General features: G+C 42.2%; 1 protein-coding gene across 5 annotated transcripts in view; it reads right to left on the bottom strand.

The window, feature by feature from the left end:
* Positions 1–20,588, bottom strand: part of mpp7a (MAGUK p55 scaffold protein 7a) — a 151,008-nt gene that overhangs the window by 64,364 nt on the left and 66,056 nt on the right. For 4 of the 5 annotated variants that reach the window (XM_044175977.1, XM_044175979.1, XM_044175978.1 and 1 more), the window contains exons 4-5: positions 15,572–15,649; positions 4,893–4,973 (exon numbers count right to left, since the gene is read on the bottom strand). In XM_044175977.1, coding sequence (XP_044031912.1) covers positions 4,893–4,973; positions 15,572–15,649 — 159 coding nt within the window. Of the gene's footprint in view, positions 1–4,892; positions 4,974–15,571; positions 15,650–18,335; positions 18,409–20,588 lie in introns of all 5 variants that reach the window. The other variant, XM_044175981.1, reaches the window with a different exon arrangement.

Genomic DNA, 20,588 nt, shown 5'->3' with positions numbered 1-20,588 from the left:
TTGGCGTTGTATCAAATTCTCCAAAAACATCTTTGGTGAAAGCTAGCCCATGGCGTGACAGCAAACCCGGAGAAAAGGGAAGATTTTTTTTTAAGTTGGATACATGTGTGGTTGTGGTTCTCGTTATAGTGTTTGACTGTCAGTCACAGCACCTGATCTGGGTTGCGACAGCATGTGGGTCAGCCAAGCGTCCATCAGCCTCTCAGCAGTGTGGGACACCCATGGAGGCCTGGAGCCCGAGAAGCAGAACTATAGTGTTTTGTTGACGCTGTACGGCATTAGTGCCTAGAATTAGATTGATTGATTGATTGATTCAGTACTACTCCAATCAGTCTATTGACACAAAATCTACAACAATTTTTCTAATTGATTAAGCCCTTTTTGTGGGGGTCTCTTCCTACACATTATTTTCCATTGCTATTTGTAAGTCATTTGTCTGATTTTAACCAGTGCAAATATATACAACTTAAACTCAACTTGAACCCCAACTGTTTAAGTAATAAATCAAGCAAAATGTCAATCAAATGTCAAACATTTGCTGGTTCCAGCTTGTCAAATACGAGGATTTGCTGCTTTTTTCTGTTTTATGTCACAGTGAACTGAAAAACGTTGGATTATAGACTCTTGGTTGAGCAAATTATAAATGTGAACATGTCAACTTAGGCTTCAGAAAATTGAAATGTGTATCTTTCCCTATATTCTATTTATAGATTCAATGTTTAATCGATGAACACACAAACAATTAGTTTTGGATTCAAAGGAAACTTAAACTTGGTTGTTGCATTAGTAAACAGAGTAAAAATGACAAAGAGAACTTCCATAGAAACCCTTTATTGGACTCTTTCTCTCCCTACAACCTTCTCATGCTCACCTCAACCTTTCCTCCACTAACCTGCCAATTGCTGTTTCCTCTGAACTCTATCCATCAGGCCTAATATCCTGACCTGTGAATGTCCTCTCATCCATGGCACTTCCTTAAATCTAGCATTGCTCCCCATCGCCACATTCTCCCCATGGCCGTGCCTAACAACCCGTAACAGAGCCACAGCTAATTCCTTGTGAAAACTTTCTAGGAAGTAGCAATAACAGCTGTATGCTAATAGATAGCACATGGTACATGCCCTGGCTGGTGACCGTTGACATGTGAGTACAACTACACAGGTACAAATGTTTTACACACACACACACACACACACACACACAGGTCTCTGTATTGAAGCTTTCTTCCTGGGCTGATATGAGTCAATGGGTCTTGTTATGCCTCAGTGTTGGTGGATTAGCCACCTAATCAAATCTAGAGCTATATCCTTGTATAGGCCCTGCAGCTGAGGCCAGAGGAGGAAAGGAGAATGGAGAGTGAGAGACGGAAAGAAAGATGAAGGGAAGCAAAACCACCCCTGTTTTCCAGCCATCCCGTCCTTTCTTGGTCCGTGTGTTTGTGTTCATTAGGCATAATAGGGATCCTAGAAAAACAGATCACTGAGCTTGACTAAATAAACCTGCTCGTACATTCCTGGCATTGGCCTCTCATTAAAGCCCCCCGGTCCTGTCACTGGCCCACTCGTTTTTCAGCTGGTGGTGCTGGATCGGTGCAGGGTAACTGTTCTCCCCAGGCGGGAAGGACCCTGCTGTGAGCGTTCTGCCTTCTGGAGGCGCTGCTGTAGGTCAGCTGGGATTTGACACTCATGCCCACCCTCTCTAAGCCTTGAACCTCAGCATGCACTGCACAGAGTCAAACACATTCTGCAAGCATACACACCCCCACCTCGAAACATGCCGGCGGAAACAGCCGGCCATCATAATTGGCACTTTCATCACTGTCAATATTAGTCTTGCTGAGGGGGGCTAATATGGGTGAAAGTTGTTTTTTCATGTGCAAATCGTAAAAGAGAAAGTTTGAGGCAGAGAGGGAAGGCAAGAAAGAGAAAGGAAGAGAAAGAGAGAGGGGGGTTTTAAAGGGTCTGATTTATATCCCCACCCTAGGAATGGATCATTTCAGCCATAATTAAGAGTGATACAGTTACTATCGCACAGAGACGCCATTCAAAGGCAGCAGCCATCTGCTTGTGTTTTACACCCCCGGCTCTGTGATTTACACTGGGGCTGGCTGGTACGGTATCAAGTGCCCTGGAGGACAGATGGAGACAGAAAGAGAGCAAAGTTTTAATACTTTATTCTTGAAGCCCACATGCTGCCTACAGTTTGAGACACAATGTTAGGAAAATGCCAAGAGTCTCCACGCCTCAGTATGTTACAGTCAAAGCCCCCCCCCCCACCTCCAAACCAAGATGCTGGAACTAATCTATTGTTGACTGAGTGTTCCCGCTAAAGCCAGCGGGAGCGTTGAGCCTGGCGGTTTAAGGCCCAGACGCTCAAAATTTTAACTGACACGCAAGAGTAGAGGTCATGAAGTAAGGTAGAGAAACTGTGTACAAGTGTGTGAACATATGCAGATCGATCAAACACCAGGCATGACGCTTTCCCTCAAAAACAGACATACAGACAAAAATTGCAGAAGATCCACGAATTGTGAGTCCGGCTTTCTGTGATGATTCTCATACTGTTCGTGTATGTTCTACAAGGTGTTTTTTTTTGTGTTACAGCCATGAAATGTTAGAAATAAATCTTTCTTTAATCTTAATTCAGGGATAAAATGCTAATGCACTGTGGTTCGCCTCCCTTGGCCTCAGTTGCTTCTGTGCTTCTGACAGTGCTGTCGCCCGGCAGTAAAGGAAGCAGTAGCCGAATTTTTTCCATTGTTTGTTGTGGAATTGTTTGGCTGACCTCGTTCTGCACCGGAGCGGAGGTCGGCACAGCAGCGTGTGGAGGTGGTGGGAGAACAGAGCGACAGCAGTGAATAGAGAAAGCAAACAGACAAAGAGTGACAACAAGTAAGTACTGGTGACTCTTCCTGAGTAGACAAAGATGAAATTGGGGAGAGGACTTTGTACGAGTGTAGAGGAAACAGTGACAGATCTTGTTGAAGGTTTCATGTCTGTTGACACATCCTGGACACTTCTACATTACTGCAGCAAAGGTGAGAAGTTAAACCGCTAAAGGTCTGCAAAAAACAAGATTTTCAGGGGGTGTTAAGCCGGTCTTTTATCTCAGTGAGGCTACATTCAAAGCCTAACTGATGAGTATTGCCAAACTGCAATCTGCGATGAGCACAAACGAGACAGAAACACTAATTCAAGCTGGATGGTCAGCAGGGCTGCGGCTGAAGAGTCAGCCGTGGCAGTTGCAGTGGCCATAGCTTCTGTTAAGTGAGAGGAGAAAAAGTGCAGGCACTCATTTTCAAGAAATTGACAACGACTTGAAATTTCTTTTTGTTTACATCAAAGTCCAACTGGCAATACTTGATTCTTAGTAGATTTATTTCCAGATATGAATGTGACCCCAAACTGATCTGAAATATCAGAATCCACACATCACATACATTTAGAGGGGATGGGACTCCTATATAGTGGAGCCATACTTTATGATTTAGACTGATAATACTTACTAAGATGTATAATATTAAATTAAGCTATAAAGACCCAAACACCAAAATGGGATATAGGTGGTTTTACCTGCCACTAGATCCACGTCTATAACCACATACATGAGAGGGCAGGATATTGTATTGGCCTGTGTGTCTGTGTGTGTGTGTGCACACCTGGCCCACAGTCCCTTCTCCTGCCTTCACCTCTCCTCACCTCACCAGCTGAAGTTGCCGAGCTTCCTGATCGATGACTTTCACGAGCTCTGTGTTTTGATGGATTGACCCTTGCCACGCCAAATACCTTTGCTGTAAGCAGAATTATAACAATAAACGCGGGGTTTCTGACACAGGCATGCTTCATGGCGAGCGCAGTGATCATTTGCCGGCGCATTTCACTTCGGGGTTGACAGAGACTAAGGAGACCACAGCGTCCCCACGTAGCAAAGTAGGAGAGCAAGGCTGTGATAGATTGCGACCATTTGTCTTCAGGATAGTGGCTGTGTGAGTGTGTGTTTGACTGTGTATCCACCATCATATGTCTATGTGGGATTGTGTGTGTTGATTGCTGGTTAAGTGTGATGAACTGAATTATACATGACGCCTTATTATGTGTATACTATACATCTACTGTACCTGTCTGTCCTTCTATATGCTTATAACTGTAATGTTATAATTTAAGAAATGAATCATTATATCACTAGCATAGACATTCAAAAATTGTCGATCTGACTTGTAAGCCTGATCCTTTTGGGAACCCCCCTGTCTTTTCACAACCCTTGACACTGAGAGGTATTGAATATTTGCATGCACTGTGCTCTGTGTGTGTGTGTGTGTGTGTGTGTGTGTACTGTGGTGGGGGAGGACTTCATACTGAGATGTTGATTCTGGCAGAGCCCAAATAAGCATGACGATTAAAAAAGGAGCCCGTCCAGCTCTCCTTCTATCCCGCCATCGCGAAGGCAGCTCTGTCTGGCTGAGACAGCTGGAGGGCCTGATGGATGGCGAGAGTTATGCATTTGAAAATAAAAATGTGTAAATTAATTTTGTGGCTGTCTGTGTCTGGCTAACGAGGCCAGCGGCCGCAGCCAAGAAGACAAGAAAAAGCACTGTCTGGATCTATCCGCCATATTATTTTGTATACAGCACGATAATCGAATCATTTTAATGCCAGCGCTGTACAAACCGCAAATATCCACACTGTTGACTTTAGTATAGTAATAATACAATAATACAAGCCAAAGTCTGTGTTCGATTCAGTGTGTGATAGTCAGACCGGCCTGATATTTTGATGGTTTTTTGAAGATAATACCATGGTCTTCCACAAAGAGGATATGTGCATGTAGTTCCTTAACATTTGCTGAATATAAAACGAATAAAGACTGTAATGAAGAACAGGAGCCAAACTCACCTTCACGTGGGGTTTGGTCAGTAGTTGCAGAAGCTCTTTGATTTCTCCATTTTCTGATTTCCCTTCCAGCTCCGCGGACAACTAAAGAGGAGAAGACACAGATTGTTCACACAAAAGCATCTACGATGTGATATATTAGGGAAGGCTATTAAACGTGCTGATAGGAAATTCAAAATCCCACTGTATTCTGTAGAGGTTCTCACAAAGATTATTATATTTGCTGATTATTTACTCAGGGAAGTTTCCCCTTTTTTCCAGGAATGCCCTGATAACATTCACTCAGTTACGCTGGATTTATAGTTGATGCAAGGGTTCAACAGAAGTTCTGCCATAAATACCAATGGAGTAGGTTTTGATTTAAAGTGATTTATATTTCAGCATCGGATTTCAGCAGTTGATGTCCACAACACTTCACAGATGTATTATATATGATCGGGCAATATTGTGGTTTAATTATATATGTTTACATGCTTTCATTCATTTTGTGATATGAGCAACGGTGGGAAGGTTTGCCTTGTCTTATTACTAAATAGGAGACTATTGCTGTGCAGTTGCCGTGTTTAGAAGCTTTCATTCACTGGGATAGAAAGCAATGATTGTGGCGAGCAGAAGGTTTGCAGGGGAGATGTTTTTGCTAAAAAGGAGAAGATAAGTGAGCCCAACTAGTACAGTACAACCACAGCTGTTGGGGGTTCAGGGCCTTGATCAAGGGCACCTCAGTGGTGGTAATGAGGAATGGAGAAAGCGCTGCTCTCTAACTTTCCCCAACCAGATTAATCCTGCGGGTCCAGGGATCTAACTGCCATGACTGCCTAAAGGTTATAAGAAAAGTCTAACATCTTTTTCTCCTCTGACGTGACTCAGACTGCATTCCATCTACAACCACAGTGCAAAAAATCTTCATAGTCATATATCTGGTATAGTCAAAACAAGTGGAGGGAATCTGCTAGCAAAATAGAAATAATGTCATTGTTGTCAATGCGCAATCATCCTGTGCAGTAACTGTCCTGTTTTTCCAAGCCTTATTTCAACTACTGACTTGAGTTTAAAAACTGATTCTATTACTTGTGAAGGTCAACAGAGAGTGATCTCTTTGAAAGTACTATACCCAGTAAGGGAGCGTGTGAAGTAACCCTTCAAAAGCATGTGTAAAAAGTAGAGTTGTATACTCAAGGGTACTGGCTGTGTTTGTACTTTCAGGAGGCTCAAGCAGCAGGGGATCATCGGGCAGGAAAGGTGATATTGTGCCAAATTAGGTGCATCTGAATGGGACTTGATTAATTTACTATTCAGTGGGATCGTTTTTCAATGAAAATCTCAGCAACAAAAGAAAACAGTCCATTCCTCTTGGAAACAATGGGAGCTGTGAGAGCACCTCTGAGCAGTGGGACTGAGCTGGACTACATTCACAATGAATGTCTGGTAGCTCAGACACGAGTTACTCTGCTTCTAAAGCCCAGGCCACGCTCCTCCGTCTGCACTCTGATTTATGGATGATCCTCCTGGATGTGGTGTGAGTGTGGAGAGGCGGGCCGTCGCACACAAAGACCTGCTTGTAGTGAACTGGGATCGGGAGCTAATGTCGACTACACAAAGAGGGGCAAAGGAGATCACAGACTGGGGTGTGAAGGGAGAGCTGACAGTGAAATCACACACACACATGCACACTCATGTTTCTTCTCTTGTATGTGTGGTGTGTGAGCATGCATGTACAGATAGTCATAGTGTACATGATGTTATGTGTATTTTGTACCACATGTATGTGAGGTGGAGCAGCTCAGCCTTTGAGCATACTTCAAAGAATACCCTCAACACACACAGGGTATTCACACACAGCAGTCCATGTGGCCTTAAATAGTTCAGTTTGGTGCACTTTGCTTTCACTTCAGCATATACAAGCAGCATTATTTTAAGAATAATGAAATGTAGAGCTGAAATGATTAGTCAGAAAATTAATCGGCAACTACTGTTAATCAATTCTAGTCATTTTAAAGCAAACTGCCATACATTCATTGTTGAAAATTAAATATCTTTGTGTTTTGGACTGTTGCTCGGAGAAAACAAGCAATCTGAAGACGTCAGTGACCTTGGGCTCTAGAAAATTGTGATGGCTATTTTTCACTATATCCCATATTTTATACAAATGATTATTTGAGAAAATAACTGGTAGATTAATCGACAATGAAAATTCTCATTAGTTTCAGTCCTCATAAAATGAGAACTAGAAGGAGCTCTAGGTACATGTTTATTAATCATAAATAATGTCAAATAATTTTTTGTAAAATACATTTAAAAAAAACTGACAAAATATGATGCAAAAATAATTTTCTTGTTTTGGATGAGCATGGCCCTTTTTTCCCTGCTGACACGGTGAAGGTGATAGTCAGTGGGAGACCGTTTATCAGTCCAAAATCAGAACAGATGAATGACTGATGGCTGAAACCCTGAAGAGAGCACAGTGGAGAAACAAGAAACACCCTTGTAAAAATTAACAAAAGAATAATAATTTTAATACATGAATTAATTATGAACAAAAGAATTAAATAACATTGGCGGAAGTTGCTTGATGCCTTCGCTGATCCACAGTCTTCACTCCAAACACTTTTACACTTTCCCTCAGACCCTTTACCTTATTTCACTCCATATTTACTTGACATTACAGCCTGAGTGATACTGGGCTCTGAAGGCCAATACTCACACCGTCATTTGAGAGTTTAACATATCCGATAATGATAAAAACACATCATAAACATATCTTTTTGATAAGGATCCCTACATTTGCTTTTTCTTTAAAGAATTGTGACCATGGTACTTATGTTCTGAGCAGGACATTTTGCAGTTAACTCAGTGCTCTCTGGTGACTAATCATGTAAGGCAGACACGGTTTTAAAACTACCGTTAGGGCGCCCCGGTGGCTTACCTGGTAGAGCTCGTACCATAAATCAAGGCTGAGTCCTTACCACAGCGGCCCGGGTTCAAATCCGGCCCGGGCCCTTTGCTGCATGTCATCCCCGCTCTCTCTCTCTCCTGCCTTTTCTGTCCCTCTCTCTACTGTGACTATCAAAGCAGAAACGCTGAAAAAAATCTTTAAAAAAACAAAACTACCATTAATATACAGCATATTTAGAATTTTTGTAGACATTTCTTATGTCATCCAACATATACATGATGTATGTGCAATATGCTAATATTGGTGATATATCGCACCCAGCAATTTATCTTTCTAGCTCTACTTAATATTAGATGTTACATACTTTATCAAATTGTCTTTCTGTGTATATTGTAATTCCATTCCTGCTACTTCTGTCTAATCTATATTTACGACACTTATTGCATGACTGTCCATTCTGGAAAAGAGATCCCTCCACTGTTGCTCTTTGTGAGGTTTCTCCTTTTTTTTTGGCCCCTTTCAGAATTATTCCTTATCCAAATGGGGGGGTCAAAGGATAGAGGATATTGTATTTTGTGCAGACTGTAAGGCCTTCTGAGACAATACTTGTAATTTTGAACTATACAAATAAAATGTAAAAGAAAACCTCAAATAAAAGAATAGATAATACAGTATAAACAAATCATAAAACTGTTGGGAGATAAGTGTACAGCTGCCAATCAGTCGTATTCCAATAAGCTTGTTATAACTTGTTACAGCTACAAATCACCTCACAGTGGATGAAAATGTGGCTGGTCACTTGAAATATTTCCTTTAATAATGACTGATAAATTCACATGTCAAATAATAAACACAAACAACAACAATTTCTAACAGGAAAATGCTACATGCTGATTAACAGTCTTAGCAGTCTTCAGCATAAAGCAGTGTAGCAAAGAAGTGTGAAGAGACACATGGATCACTTTGGTGCCTCTGAAATCTCGCCTAAACGCAGTGGACTCCTTTAAGGTAAATGATGACAGAGGTTGGGAAAACCTACCATTTGTTTGACTAATGACCCCTGTGGTGCGGGAATAAGGTAACAGAGGTGAGGCAGAGGTAAAGGCAGGGGGCCGAGGGTTAGACTGGGGTTAGGGAGGATGCTATGTCACTCTAGCCGAAGACAGGAACATGTGCTTTTGGCTGGGGGGGGTCTTTTTATTATTTCCATTAGCTTTGACACCCCAAGGGAGAGAGACCACGCTAATGAATAGTCACAGTGGTCAAGGTTACTCTAGCTGAACCTCAGTCAACCCTGCATTACTTCACTTTATCAAATCTACAAAAAAAAAATAGAATCTGAAAGAGTAAGGTGAGAGCGAGACTGACGAAGTGTGAGAAAAACGGAGACCAAAAAGGGACAAGCAAAAACAAAGAGATAGCACACATGATCAAAGGAGAGAAGAAAAAAGAAGAAAAACAGAGGAAGTGAGAGAAGAATCGAGGAGGAGAGAATGGTAGAGATAGAAGGGAGATGGGGTCAGGGTCTTTAGTGAGGGAAAATCTCTTGCTCTGATACGCCGGCGATCATCATTGTCATTGCCAAGCTGTTTACAGGGAGGCAGACAAAGAACTGTAAATTTCCAGTCCCTCATATTGTCCCATAACTCAGCGTGGAGGACAGATGGGACATGTTTGACAACACGCTCTGCTCTCTACCTTCATGCTTCCATGGTAGAGTCACATTTTCCATCCTCAGACCTTCACAGAGAGTGAGGGAGGGGGCAAAAAAAAATGATGCTGGTCTCCTTTGAGACTGTGTTTATTTCATTTGTTAAATGTCACGGCAGGCACTGCAGTGTTTAGATAAGTTTGATCCCAGCATGTCAGTTTATAGCTCTCCCTTGACTCTGAACAGCTCACTACTTTGATATATAGCTGCCAATATATCAAGCTGACCTTATTTTAAAGTGCTTTTATTAAAATATATTAAAATTACTAACCTTTTATTAAAAAAATCTAATCTCAGCCAGTCAGCGTCATCCATTTCATATGATGGATAAAATGCACTTTGGCTTGACTTATTGCGTAACCGATCAATAAGACACCGGTTGACTACAGGAACAATTTAAACTGAATTCATTCTCATACAGCATTTTGATTCGATTTTACATCATGCACAAAGATGTTTTCCTATTATTATATTTTATAGGTTTCAATAAAAGTTTTAAAGTCTCACGGTCTAAATACTGGCTTTCACACTCCTAGAAAAATAAAATTAAAAAGGAAATAATGAATACATGAATTTTTCTCATGCAAATAATCAAATTTAAACTGACTGAGTATCAGAGGAAAAGTGACTTCAATCCAAATGTATTTTTAATGGGGTCATTCTTGAAATACATACAGCATTTCAGAGGAATTATTTAAGATACAATTGCTCAACAAGTTTAACAGGCTATAATGACTTTAATAATAATAACTCAAAAGTTATATTTATAAAAGTAGATGATCGACATTGCACGCTGGTATGGAAGCCCTATGGAAAGCAAAGCCTCTATTTTGGAAGGAACTGTGAGGATAAAAATGTGATGGACAAGAATAAAATTAAGTTAAACAATAAGAAACAAAAGCTGCAAAGGGAGCCTAAAGCTTCGATCAACAAGGTAAAACGTTTGCATTCTTTTATGAGTCTATCATGAGTCTGTATCTTGGATAGTTGACCTTATTACCAGGGATGCATGATAAATCAGTGGCTGATATATTGTCCTCCCAAAAAATTTTTAAAAATCTTTAAATGAAATCATTATTATTGTTCTGATAAAAGGAGTTTATTGTCCTCTTGGACTGCAGACCAGTGCTCTCTGATGGCACCCAGTGGTCTACCCAAGTAACAGCAGGTATTTGGGTGAGTATAAAGATGTTGGGAAACGAGCCAGAGAAGGAAAAGGTGGCTTTGAGGGGAGAAGGATACGAGTCAGCCACCAGGACATACAGTCTCAGTTCAAGCGATGGACACTGATCTGAAACATAGGGGCTGGCCTGGCTCACCTTTGAAATGGCATGTTTAGCTTCTCGACAGGATTGACAGAGACTGACTGGATTGACAGACTGGAACTTCCATCAAGCTTGTTCACGTGTGAGGTTGATTTGCCCCCTTTTGATTAATGTAATGTGGTATTTTACATTCCACAATGAGGCAAGAGTGCTTCTTTTTCAGTCTTAATGAGGGCTGGAAAGAAACTGTGTGCAGTAATAAATGTGTATGTATATCCATAAACGTGTGTGTGTAGTCACCCACCGACATGTCTTTATATGCATGTAATACAGTACCTATTCCCTGGGCCCGGTATCGATCGTGTTTCAGGCGGCGTTGGCGGTGCTAGTTTGTTTGAGCAGTGGCAGTCACCTGCTGTGTGTGCTAGACAGTGCAGCCGGGGGCAGACGGGGGTTGAAGTGTCATTTTATGTTAGGCAATAAATTAAGCCTCCATTACCCGAAACCCAAGCCTGAAATGAATTTCATCTAACTGCAGATCTCTCCTGTTGCACTTCAGTCCTCAGCCACCACTTCAATAGCATTCATTTGGAGCGGTGACACAAGTGAAAAACAATCCGCTTTAAAAATACACTGCAACGCTCCAGGTTAGGAGTTTTTCTTTTTTTGACTAGCCAAGGAAGGGGGGCTCTGGATTGCGGTTTGCTGTGAGACACTTTGATACACCATCTCTGGGCTTTATTCCGATACCTGATAATCCCGGGGAGACGCTTTGCGGGGTATTTACCAGGAAGCATAACTTTGAAAGTCTGTAATTTGACAAAAAGAATGAGAAAGAAAATCTGTAAGAGGGAGGGAAGATGGAGGCTGATAGTTGGGGGTCTCTTGAACAGTCTATGGCCTCTTGCCACAACCTGGGGAGGCAGAGCAAAGACTTAGGAAAGAGAAAAAGAAGTGATCCTTCACACTCTGCTGGCTGCTTTAATCTGGTGGAATTCTTGTTCTGGTGTTATCTGGTTAACGGTGTCCTTTGCCAGGACTAACAGCAGGGTAGGACAAACACACAGAAAGAAAAGGAGCAATAAAATTTCTATTTGAGAATATTCTCATTACAGATTCAAGCTAGGCCAACCTGGTTTGGTTAAGGGTCCTGGGTGGTTTGGGACTCCTGTCATCTGTATTGGTGCATGTGAACCTTCCAGGATGGATGACACTTGTGGCCTGTAAGGTCAGGAAAACCACTCTAGACCACAAGACGGCCTTTCTTCCGTGACAGCCTCAGGACACTCTGGACTCTCTCCACCTCGGCCTTTACCCCAACCGCCTGTAAAAATTTCAGCCCCACTTTCTCTCGTCTTTCCTTTGACTCAGTACTAATTAGGATGATGTATGGCTGTGGGCTCTTTAGAAGGAGTGGAATAGTTGGAGGCACTTTGATTACAATAAACAGAGCTGGGGATTTCAAACCACACACAAGTAAAAGGGCTTTTCCTCCTCTGTTCACCATGCCAAGCTGGTTCTTGGGTTTACACAGGTGTGGGTGTATGCACACATGTGGATGTGAGCGGGGTACTTGCATGCTTATGTGGCTTTCAATAAATATTGCAGATGAACAATACTGTAACAAATGTCAGGGCACTGAACTAGTCTCGATAAATCAGACTAAATATCTTTCACAGCTTGACGAGAGCAGCAGGGCCAATGGAAGAAAATCACCATCTGTGGACCTGTTGGTACGATTATCGCCTGTGTGATGACTTCTCATTAACAGGTTAACTAATGAAGAGGGACTGCATGCCATAGGTGATGCTGCTATGATGCTTCTCTCTGAATCTGAATATTCAACGCGTTCTCTCTTCCCATGACGCAACTCATTCTCTCCACAATCATCTTTAGTTTGTCTGCTGCTATCATCCGTCATAGCGTGCCCATCCATCTTCAGCTTTCCTCTGAATGAGTGGCCTTTCTATCCAGTTTCTGCCCTAGGAAAATGATCAGCCTGTCTTTGCAGGACTGGATTTTTGATTTCGTGGTGTATGGCTAGACATTTGGGCAGAGAGCGGGCAGCAGGGTAGGCAGTGGGTGAAGAGAAGGGGCAGTGTAGTGTTATTGTGACAGAGAGTGAGTCTAGAAAACCAAACTGAGAAGGGGACAGTTCAGAGTGCACTACAGGGTAAGAGGTGAAACAGGACAAACATTGCCAAGGCTACTGCACGAGACTTGGAAGGGTGACTGTGTGTGTATGTGTTTCTGTGTGTGTTACAGACACGTGATGAAGAGGAACTTAGAACATGTGATCTGAAGTTTTTGAGTTCAATCTGTACAATATCTAACTGTTGTACTGCAGATCAAGACAAACTACCAACCTGCTTACACTATGTCTCTCTGGATTTGAGTATAAGCAAATCATGTTTGCTTGGTTTTCAAACTCAAACAGTATGACAGGGCATGCAAGACAGAAAAGACATAATGTGTGTGTAGGCGGGTGACAAATTAAAGCAAAAATCTAGATAAATAAGTAAAGAAACATAACAAATGCAGAGTCCTCCATACAGGACACAAGCACTCACAGAATGGTTTGACGAGTATGAAAATGATGTGAATCATAAGCTATGGCCATCACAATCACCAGATCTCAACCCAACTGAACACCCAACTGGGTTGTAGGTGGAAGTAGACACGCTGCCATTACTGCTGTGGCAACGCTCCTGTTAACACGTGTTTAACACTGTATTGTATGCAAAGGATTTCACTTTTTCAGTACTTTTGAAAGAAATCTGTCTAGCAGATCCTGCAGAACCAGATGTATGTTGAAAATTTAGTCATCAAATGCCTTTGAAATAAAGGTTCACATCCACACTGTGGAAGTCGGACAGAAGCGGTACAGTAATGTTATTTGTCTTCCCAAAGCTGGTGTCATCACCAGTTTCAGACTAGTTCTTTGAGACTGAAAAACTTCCACATTAACACAGACTAACAGACTACCTTCATGCGTCAAACGGGGCGACTGCCGACCATGATTAACCCAAACATCTCTTCTTCCGCTGTCAGTGTAAATGTGTTCAGGCTGCCGTGCTCGAGATCGCGACACATAAATCAGCTGCCAGATTAATCTATAGGAGGTTTTTAACCATAATGTTGGACAGTACGCTCCAGTATCATCACCAAAACACCAAATGAGGGAAAATTATTTGAGAGAATGATGTTCATCCCTCCAGTAGAGTTCTAGAGACTTGAATAATCTCTGCCAAGTAGCAGTGAAGCTGTTTTGGAGGCGCATGGTGGCCCAACACCTTACTAAGGCTGCATCCACACTACTATGCTTTCATTTTGAAACGAAAACGATTTCCGTCCAGAAGAGCGTTTCAGCTCTGTTTCAGAAGTAATCTCCGCCCATACTAACACGCCTGAAAATGCATATCACGGGACCATTGACGTACACTCGGCATGCGCGTAAACAGGAACACGACAAAAATAATAAGGCAGGCAAACGCTACTGCTCTTCACAAAATCCTCCCGGATAATGCTGTTTTTATTAGAACATTGTAAATAGCATTTTGTTTGTCTATTTTCCATCATTGTCTTTTCAAAATATAGAAAATATAACATCCATTCTGTCAATGTACAAACTCAAATACTCCACAGTATCACAACACATACTTCGAGTTCACATTAGCCGATGCTTATAGCCTACAAAACGTTACACATGTTCTCTTTTTGTTGGGCTATTCTTTAAACTGCATTTGAATTGTATTTGCTTTACAGCAGAAGGCTGATGCTAAATAACACATGCAAAATGGCTGAACACACTAAAAGCAGGCCAAGCTACAAATGTTTAAACATTGATGCATCAAAAAGAATTCATTATAGACAACAACATCCATGAAACAGCACTTATAGTCACAACCTTGTACATTCTAAGAATGTTTTCCGTTTCTGTTGATGTAGACTGTGAATTAGCATTGTGGCATAACTTTATCATGTGTTTGCTAGAAGTTGACGACAAGATCCTTCATTTCGGGCTCTGTACTCTGTGTTTTGATATAGTCCGGACCCAGGAAGATGGTGATGGTCTTACAGACTTGTCGGATGATGACTGAAACAACTTGTCGGGATAGTCCATGGGATAGTCCAAACGCAATAACGTCTTCTCTCGTCACTCAGCTAGTGCAACATGCAGGATACCTTTGTAAATACATTCACGCGTGCTAGTTTTTGTTGTTTCTCCTTCCACATCGGGACAATCTAAAGTTTTCTTGCCATTCCCAAGGAATCACAACTTCATTAATAAAATTAGCCCACCAGGCACTAGTTCTTCACCCAAAACCGGCGCTCAATGTAGGGCTTGAGAATTGTCACAAATCACTCGAATAATAGCTTGCCTCTTGCGCATGTGGGCAGTAGTAGCATTACAAAATGCTGAATTTAACTGGACAACAGCTGCTAGCATGTCGGTTCGCTATCCATGTTGAATTAGCCATGCTTTGTGTTTGTTTTCTTTCGGAAAAGGGTTACGTGATAGTGGCATGACGAATCAGGGAAGGACACGTCGTTATTGATGAGACCCATTTTAGAAGTGAAAGCGGGTGTCTGCGTCATCGTTTCCAAAAGCCTCCATTTTTGCTCGTCCAGACTAAAACGCAACACCAGAGTTCTCAAACGAAAATGGGGCCAGCAGCGTTTCCAAACTTAGTAGTAGTGTAGACGCTAGGTGTAAACGTAGCAAAACTTATGCGTCTCAAAACGAAAACGTAGTAGTGTGGATGTAGCCTAAGACACTTGATGTTATTTTTTTCCTTTCATTTGAACTTACTTCATGGGCCAGAGCTGCAGCGTTGTCCAGGACGGGGACGGGTTTGCTCTCTTCGTAGTGCTGCAGCCGTTCATGGATCTGAAAGGACAGATTGTGGTCATCAGTAAGTGTGAGAGAGAGAGAGAGAGAGAGAGAGAGAGAGAGAGAGAGAGAGAGAGAGAGAGAGAGAGAGAGAGAGAGAGAGAGAGGGAGGTCAATGTTGGGCTGCAGAGGCCATGACGAGGCCTCCTTGAATAAACACACACACACACACGAGCAAAGTGTGCACACAAAAACCCATGTGCACTGCTACAAGCACATATGTATGAAAACATGTACGGCCTCCATCCACACCATCTTATACTTATACACTCACAGTAGATCAAAACGACAAGCAATCACACATTCAAACACCAAAAGCACACACACACACCTCTTTCACACAAGATTCCCTCGACTGAGCACAACACAGTGCTTCTAAGTATTTCAGCTTGCTTAGCCACTGTACAAACAATCCAGTTTTCCACTATACATTTGATATGCCCTAGTGGCCTGGTGAGGATTCCAAATCATTTCAACAGTCTGGTTAAATTGGCTAAACATTTCCTTATCAGCCTCAACACTGCAACTGCACAATGTTGAGAGACAAAGCTGTATCTCTGGAGAGTTACTAAAATGGAAAGTAGACCTGACTCGTGTGTTAACGTTTACTCATTTACACACACAAAAACACTTCATCACTCAAAAACTGATATGTTGAGCAGAGAAGGAATAATTTATACACACGGCCACACGCTTGCACACATGCAGTCGAACACACAGTCGCACACTTGTGCTCCAGCCTACGCACACACAGACACACACACACAAAAAATACTAGTCATCCCATTTGTGATTTAAGAGCAGCTGTGCAGGAATGCGTTGACAGACTACAGGCTACTGTCAGGTCCCATCAGAGAACAGACAGGGACAACTATCCTCCCAACAGCCACTTCTGACTCTCAACTCAACCCGGCATGGTGAAGGGGAGCTAGGCCATGGGTCTGACTGATAGCTGGGCCCTGGTCCTGGAGCCTCCAGCTGGATGTCCCAGAAAGCATTCCAGCACGATGGTGGGTGGAACAGAAGGCCCTCTGGCTGGGGAGAGAGTGACAGAGAAGCCCCTGGGCCAACTTGGTGTCTGTAGGGCCAAATGCACACATGTGGGTGCATACACACACACACACACACACACACACACACACACACACACACAGATGGAGCAGTGTCAATTTGCCACAGAGAATCACTCAGTAGGACGGAAAACGACAAGAAAAGCAGTTTGTTTGCTGTCACATTATGAGCAGCTACAGATGCTGTGTGCAATTAAAACATCTGTTTTAAGATTGTTAGACATAATATTTCTTCCTTACTACACAAACCGTTTTTTAACTAGACAGAATTCTAGAGTAGCATTACCGTGGATACTGTGAATTCTAGTCGGAGAGAGATGATGATGAGGTGTTGTGACACAATCACAGGATGGGATTTGTCAATTATAATGTCATTCCCCTGGGAAATGTTTTTTTAAGTATTTTGGACCTAGGCTAGAAATTTTGAGGAAGTTCTGATTAGCAAAAAGGCATGCAACATGTGTAGATGAGTTAATTTGAATCTCTGCAAGTTGTCATCTGTCTTTGATAACCACCAGAGAAAACTAAGTCCATAATACAAAACTAATGTCAGCATTCCAAAGGCACTTTTATGACTTTCTGGTGAGAAAAATGCAACTGAACTATGTGTTAAATGTCTTTACATATGTATGCCCCTTTCTGCCCATCAAAACTCCTGTTCAACTGTTGGCCTTAAAACAGGTACAGCCATTTCAGCTTGACTTATCCACAGTCTCGCACGATAAATCATGACCTGTTAAAATTGTATCTTAGCCAACAGAGCAGCCATGTTTCAAGGTCAGCTTAGAGGTTCAAATCCCTGTGTAAAGCCAACATTACTCGGCTATAAAACATGGTGCATTAGGCGTGTCGTGGAGGTAATCTGTTGAAGGCCTGAAGGAGGCAGATGGTTGCTCAGCTCAGCTGTACAGCGCAAAAACTGCAACTTGAGGACCCCAGAACAAGATAGACAGATTGTGGAGGAAAAAGCAAGCAATTCAGTAGGTTTGCAATTGCCTAGAGAGGTGCAGCAACTTGCACAAGAGTAGTGATAAGGCTAGGGATGGAGATAAAAATTAATACAAGCTTGAAGTAGTGCTAACATAAGCCTGACTCCAATGTTTAAGTGGTACTGAGTTAAACTGCTGTTAGTGTGTTCCATGTTTTATGGCATCAAATTTAAGACTGCCACTCTAGGGCAATTCCTGGAAATTTTCATCCTCATCTGTTTAATCTCACATAGCCACGTCATATTTGAACAGCTTTGCTCTACTGTTCATGAAGTCCCAACAACTCCACCCTGTGCTCTGACTCCTTTGTCTGTTCTTCTACAGTAGAAGGCCGTAAAAGGAGAGGCAGGCAGCTCCGGTTACTTCATCTGTCCTGATCATCTTTGTAAGAAAACAGATGAAATAAATGAGAGAGGTTGCCAGTGTCTTCAGCGCTCCAACATACCAGAGTCCTAGTGACATCTGCTTAGGTAGTTGTTGCTCCACCACCTCGGCTTACTTAGTTACTGTGGAATTTCTCCTCTGCTCAGTGAGCAAATGCGAGATTGAAATGCTTTTATTTACAGTTCAGGACACTTTCCAAGTGTCTGTCCATGACGCAGTAATGTATTTTAAAGTCATTACCCCGCTTTTTGCATAGCGCATTCTCTGTCCCCTTGGTGAGGCAGCAGTGCTCCTGGCAAATGGGAGAAGTGGCCTGGTGGAATAAAAAAAAAAAAAAGAACAGTGAGAGACAGTGTGCTACAGCCAAGGAGGGTTTAGCTCCAACCAGAGAGCGACTCCTGGACACACAACTGAATAAAAGACTGGGATTCTGAAGCTTTTCCGATGAGAAATGTAGTGCTACTTCTATGTAAAATAAGGCAGACGAGTCAGGATCAAAATCCTCAATACTGAAGTAGAGGCTGAGAAAAGATGAATGAATGTGCACCTTCAGTGAAAGCTTAAAAAAAACATGCTACAAAAGGAGCAGTGTGTCCCATGTTCACAGAGGCCTCAGGCTAAGTTGTGTTTGCTTCCAGAAATACCCCACGGGCTTAAAATACACACAGCAACACACAAGGACGAAAAACACTAACGTGGGTAAGAATTGATATGAAAAAGTTCCAATAAGGTTGGACTGGAACAAAAACATAACATCCATCTTCATCTTCTTCTGACAAGTGCTCAACCACTGCTAAGAATCACTGTTAAGGTTAAGGGTCAGAAACCTTGGAGACCTTTCAAGAAACCTTTAGTAATAAAATTCAGTAATTCAAATTTATGTTCTCATCATGATCAAAGCGCATGCAACAGCAAAAAGAAAAATGACCGGATCGAGTCTCGATTGTCAACGCGAAGGTATAACTGAGGAAAAAAGCATGCTTTACAAATACTAATCCAGACACACTACAGCAAGCAAAGTCTGGCACAGAAAGAGGGAGAGAGCGTGCAAGAGAGCGAAAGCTTGATAGATGGAGAGGTGTGCTGATGGAAGGAGAAAGAGAGGTCTGGAGATCAAGGGCTGGATAGTGTTTCTGTTTCTGAGTCCTGCAAGGTTGGCTTAAGGCCTCTGGTTAAGGTCTACTGCCCAGAAAACTTCAGGTCGGACCGGTTAGGGTTGACAATCTTTCGCCCACTGCTGTTTCTATATCTACCCACCAGAGCGGATCCAGTATCAGGCCTCCGTTAATCCAACCCGGTCTGATCTCTTGGTCTGATCCTGAACACCTTGTCAAGGCACTGTGGCCTGGTAGACTGGACCAAGCTAGGGAAACGGAAGAAGGGATTCCAGACAGACGTGCAGAGTTGCAACTGAAATAGCTGTGAAATGATATGTTTACTCAAGGAGCAGAAGGAGAAAAGTTGAGATTTGCTTTTTCTTCTGTTACAGTTGGTCAGTTTACAAAGTGTTGGCTTTAGACCTGGCATGATGGCATCAGGTCCTAGACATTGTGCTGTGGTTCATGAACAATCCTGCTGATGACAGTACCATTCTCCATCAGTCTGTTGAGGGTACAACTGGTCGATCCTGCTAACTAAAGTTTATGCCAACCAAAATCAAATTCAACTCGGTATCATCAAGGAGCAGATATTAGAAATGACAGCATTCAATCAACATTGCTATTAGTGGTTACCAAGTTTACACAAAGGGTAGCAGATTTAACAATCTTTCAGCATGGATCTACCAGCCCAAATAACCTGTCTCAGACAATCTTCTGTGGTAATTGATCTACTAAAATGTAAAAATATATTTAGAAATTGAAACAACACACCTGTCTGACAAGGTTTTCAGCCAATTTTTCTGTCAATACCAATTTCTGTTTTTAAACAAAAATTTGTAAAAACTTTTCTATCATCTTTAATTGTCTAAGCCAATTAATTTCTTCTTGTCCTAGACTGGGGTCCCAGGCCACAACAGTGCATTGAGGGTCTTGATGACACTGGGTCATCAACTGATTAATGGGCAAATATGCCAAAATACTGGTTTTGTGTATCCTCATATTATGGAGCAGAGAATTCACATAACAAACCCAGCACCTTTCCTTGCCCAAGACCCCATACAGAGTGGTCTAGTGCCTGAGCTCTTCTCTCTTGTTGGAAGGCCTGGAGAATGTGACAGCTAATTGGGGAAATTGGCTTTAGCATTCTCAATATTATTAACAGCTCTCATCTTACTGGGAGTGCCCCACCTTGGCTGAAACATGGTGTGATTCAACCCTTCTAAAAAAACAGGTCTTACAGCAATAACATTTTTGAGAAGTTTCAGTCAGGTTTTCGGGCACACCACAGCACGGAATCTGCACTGTTGAGGGTAACCAGTGATCTCCTTGTAGCAGCCAACGGTGGTCACTCCTCAATATTGGCTCTTTTAGATCTCAGCGCTTGCCTTTGACA

Source organism: Siniperca chuatsi, linkage group LG19 (genome assembly GCF_020085105.1).
Source record: "Siniperca chuatsi isolate FFG_IHB_CAS linkage group LG19, ASM2008510v1, whole genome shotgun sequence".
NCBI classification, from domain to species: Eukaryota; Metazoa; Chordata; class Actinopteri; order Centrarchiformes; family Sinipercidae; genus Siniperca; species Siniperca chuatsi.
The sequence above is the reverse complement of the archived record's forward strand: the minus strand, read 5'-3'. Positions and strand labels throughout refer to the sequence as shown.